Source organism: Sinocyclocheilus anshuiensis, unplaced genomic scaffold (genome assembly GCF_001515605.1).
Source record: "Sinocyclocheilus anshuiensis isolate Anshui unplaced genomic scaffold, SAMN03320099.WGS_v1.1 scaffold274, whole genome shotgun sequence".
Taxonomy (NCBI): domain Eukaryota; kingdom Metazoa; phylum Chordata; class Actinopteri; order Cypriniformes; family Cyprinidae; genus Sinocyclocheilus; species Sinocyclocheilus anshuiensis.
Window position 1 is genome coordinate 1575842 of NW_015547698.1, and position 7463 is coordinate 1583304.

Below are 7463 nucleotides of genomic sequence, written 5' to 3' on the forward strand. Positions count from 1 at the left end.
ACTTTCTACAATTTTATATATATATATATATATAGGGTATATATATATATATATATATATATATATAAATCATTCTATGTGATTTATAAGCTTGTTTCCTCATAGGGATAAAAAAACAAAAACAATGTCCCTGCAATGACAAGGATTTTGGATATTGCCATTTTTGTGCACTCTAAAAAATGCTGGGTTGTTTCAAACATGGACTAACCTAACTTTTGGGTTAAAAATGAAATTAAAAAATTTAGCCCAACAGCTGTGTTAGTACATATTTAACCCAAAGTTGGGTTGAAACAACCCAGCATTTTTTAGAGTATGGGGACATTTTGTCCCCATAATGTAGGGTATACCTGAACCACACACACACACACACACACACACACACACACGCATGCATCAGAACACCATAACGTAGGACTCCAGATTAGTGCTGGTTGACGATTAGGTTAAACTGCATTCAGATGACTTGCTAATCTGCACTCGTTCAGCAGAACTTTGAGAGCTCAATAGGTAAGGCGACCATAAGACCATTCTGATGTATTTAGTAAAATGCATTACCAGCTAACAGGGATCGTTCTCAGAACTTTGGCTAACATTCTGGCAAGGTTCTCTCAAACTTATGAACAAACATTCTTCAAGTAACGTTAATAGAACATTCATTCGATGTTATCTGGTCTTTAATAATGTTCTCAAAATGTTAGCACAAAAACATTATTTATACATTGTTCATGTTTTTAAAAACATTTTAGTTGGATGCTCATTTAATGTTTTTTAAATGTTACTTATTGTTTCAGAACGTTCAGAGAACATTCAAAAGTAACGTTCCCATAACGTTTGAAAAATTATAAAAATGGAACGTTCCCTTAACGTTCGCATAACCAAGACAAATAATTGAACCTTTTTACAAGATATTAGAACATTTTAGACATCTATCTGAGCAAGTACATACTGATTTATCTGAAAGGAGTAGTCTATAAATCACTGCCAACATGTTCAGTGTGTAACACCTCACACAGGCATGAATGCAGCAGTAAATATGCTGAGCTGGTAAAGCCTGTACTGACTTAACTTTATAGACAGATTATCCTCACTGCTGTCCTTATACTAACAGGTTATTAGGACACAGAAGACAGAGCCTCTAATCAGATGAAAAAAAAAAGTATAATATTTATAATAAATGTATGTATATATACCAATTTTGCTAAATATTAAATAATAATATATATATATATATTCAAATCAGAGAATTAAAAACATTTTCATTCATTTAATTCTCTCTCAGTATTTTAAATGAAACTCTCATGTCAGGTCAAGTCAAGATTTAGTGTCGTCATTCTGCTGCACAGTGGAAAATGGACTGAAGTAGAATCACAGGAAGAGGACGAAGCCTAGGCTCTGACACAGTACTGTCATATCAAAGCGCTCTACTGCACTCATGCACGAACTTACCAGTTGTTTGTGATAAATAATGATAATGTTATGAATCTAAAGGGTCAATTTGGTTCATTTCTCCACAATCCTCTTTTCTTCTCAAGTGCATTGCAAGGCTGTGAGCAAGCTAATGATGGACTTCAATTGAGGTTTTGTATGGAGGTTTCTTTTGTTGCTGTTTCATTTGTTAGACACTAGAGAGTGCCCTAGCACCTGATGTTTGTTTTGGGGTTAGAAGATCTCAACTAGTGAGTTCACCTGAGAGTTGCATTCCTCTCTTTAGATTGTTCTTTGCCAATGTTGCGTTTGTCTTAACTTTTTGAGGCCAGGATGTGATTATCTGTAAGCACGATGCGTTCCCACCAACATTTTTTGTTAGCAGGATTTTTTTTTAAGCTATTAATATTTATTGAAAAATGTATTTCAGTGTTCCGTCTGAAGATTGACTGAATATTATTTTATTGAATTCAATGTATTGTTCCAGCTCTAAACTCTTATTCAGTGAACTTCTTTTGAAGCTGTTGTAAAATACCAGCAGGGAATGCAGAGGCTACAAAAGCTACACACGCACACACACAAAAAACCTCTCTGTACTATTTAAATGAGACCTAAGCTGCATCAGTGATGGCGTGGTCTTCCTTGTGTCAGAGTGGTTTAGCTAGTTTTTTCACAATCAAAGTATTTTATTTTCCTTGACGTCACAACTTGTCAGAATGCCTTGTACAGCAGGGATCTCCAGCCCTGCTCCTGAAGAGCTACTGTCCTGCAGATTTCAGTTCCAACCCTGCTCCAACACACCTGCCTGTGATTATCAGGTAACCCTGAACACCTTGATTAGCTGCTTCAGGTGTGTTTGACTGGGGTTGGAGCTGAGATCTGCAGGACGGTAGCTCTCAAGGAGACACCTGGTGTACAGTAACATACAAAGGCATGAATGTTAATTGTCTTTAGTATGAATAGTTGTAGTCAATTGAAAAGGACACAAATAATATGAATCCTTTGTGTTGTCTCTGTGTAAATTAGATTTGAAATATCATGCTATATTATCAGAAAAACAATCTAATACAACAAATCTTTTTTTTTTTTTTGGGGGGGGGAATGAGGCTTTGTAGACCTTTAGATTAAGAACAATTTAATCAAATAAACAAACATTGAAATAAACATTGCTGTGCAAAAATGGCATCAAGAAGTAAAATGTATTTTCCGCTCGATTATTCAGTACATCTTGAGTTCATTATAAATTTGACCATAAAAAGACATAAATCATATACCCTATCTATCTATCTATCTATCTGTAAGGAAAGAGAAAAAGAAACCCGTATGAGTCTTTTCATGTCATGGTGTTATTTTTATTTGAATTAGGAAGCCCAATAATGTCCAGGGGTCTCATTTATAAAACTCTCCATATATTTCATCCTAAAAGTGTACGTAGGCACAAAAGCTAGATTTTGTGTACGCACAAAAGTTTTCAGATTTATAAAACCATGCGTACGCCAGAACCTGCGCAAAAATCCCTGTTTAACACCATTAAAGGTACAAGACATTAAAGAAATATGATTATACGAACTATAAATGCCATTTGCGCCATACACAATTTTTATTGCTAAAAATCATCCAGTATCCTTGTTATGTTTTAGCATAAATATATCAAAATCCATAAAAACAAAACGGTTTAAAATAGTTCTCAGATAAATATTTTAGAATAGAGTTGATCTCATTCTTTTCCACTGGCCGAATAGTATTTCAATTGTTTTAAACAATTCAAATCAAATTTAATTTATGAGGTTTTGCTGATAAGGTGAACATCTTTTAGCTATTTTTAGCCTATATGTATTGCAGTGTAAATATTAAAATTACCAAACAGTGCGTACGCATGGTCTAGAATGTTTACGACCAGTTAGATTTTGTATAAATCCCGATATGTGCGTGGAAAATTGCGCAAGCAATAAAAGTCTTTTATAAATGAGACCCCAGAAGACGTTGGTGGTAGTTTTCTTTTGGTCTTCCATCTTTGCTTCGGGAGCTACATGCGTCTGTGCACATACACAAGGGTTTTGCAGCATGGGCAACGATGCTCTACGTCCTTGCAGGAATCCACACAGAACGGAATCAAACAACACGGCCAGATCCTGGACAGAAAACAGGATCCGTTTCATATGCTTTTCACATACTTATATTAGTTTCATATTCTTTATTTGGTTAGTGGTTCATTCATTCAATTCACTCAGCAACTACATATTCACAAAAATAACTCTTCGCTTTGAGGCGTGCATGTGAAATAACCTGCACTTCTGTACAGGTTAGTTGTAAGTGGCACATAAAAATAAAATAATGGTCGGTCAGCCGGTCCCTTCTCTAAGTGGGCAGTTCCTGCAAAGTGGACCAGATAGTTAAAAGTCTGTATGTGTGAATCTGGTGAATACCGTTCTTACCCTAAAATGCCAAGACCTCCACAGATGGCCCACACCATCAGGCCACTGACATATGTGGTCTCTGTGACGACCTGCTGCTGGCAGTGAGGACATTTCATCTGCCCCGGGACGTCAGTCAGTCGTGGTGGCATAACTACCACTGTGGCTAAATGAAGAGACACATCTAATATGATCATAAAACTCTAATGTACTATTCTGTACAGATGCATCATGTGTATGCTGAAACCTTCTAGAGTTTGAACACAGACTGAGGCAGAGTCTCATTATACTAGTGCTTTTCTGCTCACCCAGGGCAGGTGCAGTAGACTGGACCGTCTGAGTTACAGTGGACGACATGACCGTGGGCTGTGGGTAGTGAACTGCCATTGGAGCCGAAAGAGAAAACAAAGCTCATGATGAAAACCAACAGAACCAATCTGGCTTCTTATGCGACCATTATGTGTTGTTGGTTCTTTTAAAACCTTTATAAATCATTCAGACTTGAGATGAAGGAAATCTTAGCCTGTAAACTTTTGGTTTTTATGTTATAGTGTTATACTGAAGTGTGCTGGTTGTCATTTAAACAGAGAGCCTTATAACACAAGACATCAACACTCACCGATGCCAGGCATTGATGAAGACTGGACTGTCTGAGTTATGGTGGATGAAGACATGACTGGCCCTTGTGCAAATGGAGCTGGGTAAACTGTTGCCATTGGAGCCAGAACACAGAAAACCATGATAGTGGCACAACATGAGGTTTAGTCAGAACTCAAAAGACCTTTTCTCTAAGTTCAGTTTCAAATTGCAAATAAAAAAATCATACATCCCCCTTCCACCACACACTTTTTAAAAGACAAACATCACAGTGGGACAAAAAAAAAATAAAATATATATATATATATGTGTGTGTGTGTGTCATGGCATCATGGCTGTGCAGAGTTGTTTTCCTTCTCTATGTTTAGACAGTGGAGGCAGCATTTTGGAATGCTGTAGGACTTCTTTACAGTATCATTGTGGTATATTGAACCAGTTCAAATTTCCTTCTAAACTACAGTCTCATACCACACAGTAAATATCAGTTCTCACCAATGCCAGGTGACTGGACTGTTTGGGTTATGCTGGATCCCATGACTGTCTGTGTGGGCGGTGGACTGTATACAGTGGCCACTGGAACTGTAAAAAAGATCATTATTGAATCACTATAGTTAAATTACTGATAATCTCTGAATTGAGAATCAGGGGTCTGCTGACCTGATTGGGTTTGATAGGCAACCTGTGGTGTCTGGTAGGAAATGTAGTTTTGGGCCATTGGTGGTCCAGGATATGGAGGGGGTGACAATCCTTTTTCCATTATCAGCAATCTGTGAATAAGAAAAAAAATCAGTGTGACAGTTCTACATAGCACAATGCAATAGTAATTGAGTAATAGACTGACTGCTGCCTTTGTCTCAAATCAGGAAAGTCACTATTGTGAAGGGTTTGGGCTGTGCATATTTTTGTAATGGCATCAATCTGATCTGGTGACTGGCTCAAAAATATGTTTGCATCAAGCAGGTTGTGTAATTCTAGAGGTTCGTGTCAGGTGAGCTAGGTGAACAGGAATGACATTCAGCCACATATTATGGACCTCTTCAACAAATGTGGTAATCAAAGCATTGATTGGTTGGGCATTCAGGTATGTCCTTGCTACACCATCCAACAGCAGCATTTGTTCTTACAAATAATTTGGAGAAATGTGGCTTTTAGTGGACATGAGAATCAACTTTGATCACCTAACACTTCACAAACAAGGGTCACAATTAGGTCATTGTGAACATCATACATTTTGATAATTTAAAAATCACTTTTTTAAATTAAATGTTTTACTGCAGAGTGTGCTTGTGAGTCTCTCTTTCAAACACAGCTTGCTTTGATATTTTGTATCTAATGCAATGACTGTGCTATTCACTTTAAAAGTGCGACATAAGTGTCCAGTCTTCATCTCTTCAGCTCTCATTAACATGTGATCTGATCTCCTGACAACAGAGCCCCGAACAGCCAGTTTGACCACATTTGATCTGTTAGCGGTTCATGTTCTGAGTGACAGGTGAGTTCGCAGAATGCGTTTTCGGAAACAGTGAGATTTTTTTAAAATTGGTTAATTTGAACATTCTAAAAGTGAGGGAGTTTTAACGTTTTTTACGGCGCTGCGGTTCACCGACATGCATTTAAACACTGCGACAAACTGAACAGACGGCAATTAATAAAAAGTACGGTGACTCGGGTAAATTAGGACACTTTTGACGCTGACATTTACCTGATTTCACCCATCTTGTCTGTCAATAAGCCTTCGCAACCCAGGCTCAAGATAAATAAGCACCTGCATGTTTCGACATTTGTGCAAAAATGATATTACATTGATTCTTGCCGTTTCAAAGTAAAATGTCCCACGAGTGGCGCTAAAAAGCGAGTTTACTTTCCTCTGAAACAGATAAATGTGACCGTGCCAACATTTTATTACCTTGGTTCATATCGCGGCAGTTTGGATATTAAATGCCCGATGAATGGCGCCAAAAGGTTATGCTCTATACGTTTTTTTAAGATTTTCAAAAATGTAGTCTTCCAATGAACCTCTAATATTGCTTTTATCGTTATCTCAAGTTTTCACATAACACTTATCTGTATCCAGACATCACAAAGTGACTGTGGAAGCACATAATCCAAAATAAAAAATGTGATCCCCATATTTTTCAGTCTAAAACACCAAACTTCTTATACAATGACACATACCTGTGTGTTTCTGGAGTTGGTGGAAAGCTATGGAAATGTTGATGTACTTCACTATTGATACTGGGTAAGATAAGGGGTGGAGCTAAAAGTAGGCTATTAGTAAGAAGGCTGATGCCAAGTTTCTCATAATATCATGCAAAAGAGCCTGAATGGTCACAAAGCACCTGAACCTCCAGTGCTGACACCTCCTAGTGTTTTATCCTCATCCCAGTCATTCTTATATCAGTCAGATTATCCAGTCTCAGACCGCTGACCTTCAAGTTCTCTCATATACTTGACATAAACACACTAACAAGAGGATTGTAGGCGTACATTTGTGTTAAACTAAGAATTAAAAGAGGTTCAGTTTCAGCCTGTAATGTGCATGATTTTTGTTTAGGGGTTTGCATGTATCCTGGTAACAAATACACACTCGTGTAACTGGGCAGCAATGCTCGAGAATGAAACCAGATACATCACTAATGGATGCGGAGACAACAACGTATTTGTCTGTGTGATTTTAGTGTTTTATTCTGCTGACCATTTCATGACATGATCTGAACATTTCAGTGTAAGAATCCACCCACCAGCCCAACAAGCGGAATCCAGCGGCCTGGTCGAAGGTTTAATGCGTATTCAGTCTTTTACATGCGCCTCTGAATATATCAGAATTTAGTTTTAATTTTAGTCTAGCTCAGGAGATTTCAGGAGAGTTCAGAATAAATCAAATATAACCTTTTATTCACTCTAAAAAATGCTGGGTTAAATATAACCCAGCGCTGGGTTAAAAAGGGACAAACCCAGCAATTGGGCTGTTTTGACCCAGCGGTTGGGTTAAATGTTTAACCCAACCTTCTGGGTAGTAACCCAACC

At 37.6% G+C, this 7463-nt stretch overlaps 1 protein-coding gene across 4 annotated transcripts; it reads right to left on the reverse strand.

Moving 5' to 3' along the window:
- Positions 1 to 3251: 3251 nt before the first annotated feature.
- On the reverse strand, positions 3252 to 6789 carry LOC107703721 (lipopolysaccharide-induced tumor necrosis factor-alpha factor homolog). Of its 4 annotated transcripts, none has more exons than XM_016506437.1 (7): positions 6612 to 6789; positions 5094 to 5203; positions 4929 to 5009; positions 4459 to 4545; positions 4148 to 4219; positions 3861 to 4005; positions 3252 to 3557 (listed from the first exon to the last, which is right to left on the reverse strand). In XM_016506437.1, the coding sequence occupies exons 2-7, from the start codon at positions 5191 to 5193 to the stop codon at positions 3452 to 3454; spliced, it is 591 nt and encodes a 196-aa protein (XP_016361923.1). In that variant the 5' UTR covers positions 5194 to 5203; positions 6612 to 6789; the 3' UTR covers positions 3252 to 3451. The 4 variants fall into 4 exon arrangements, with proteins under 4 accessions (XP_016361923.1, XP_016361922.1, XP_016361925.1 ...); XM_016506436.1 differs by having other exon boundaries at positions 4929 to 5015; positions 6612 to 6786; XM_016506438.1 differs by lacking the exon at positions 3252 to 3557 and adding an exon at positions 3599 to 3798 and having other exon boundaries at positions 4929 to 5015.
- Between the last annotated feature and the right edge of the window lie 674 nt (positions 6790 to 7463).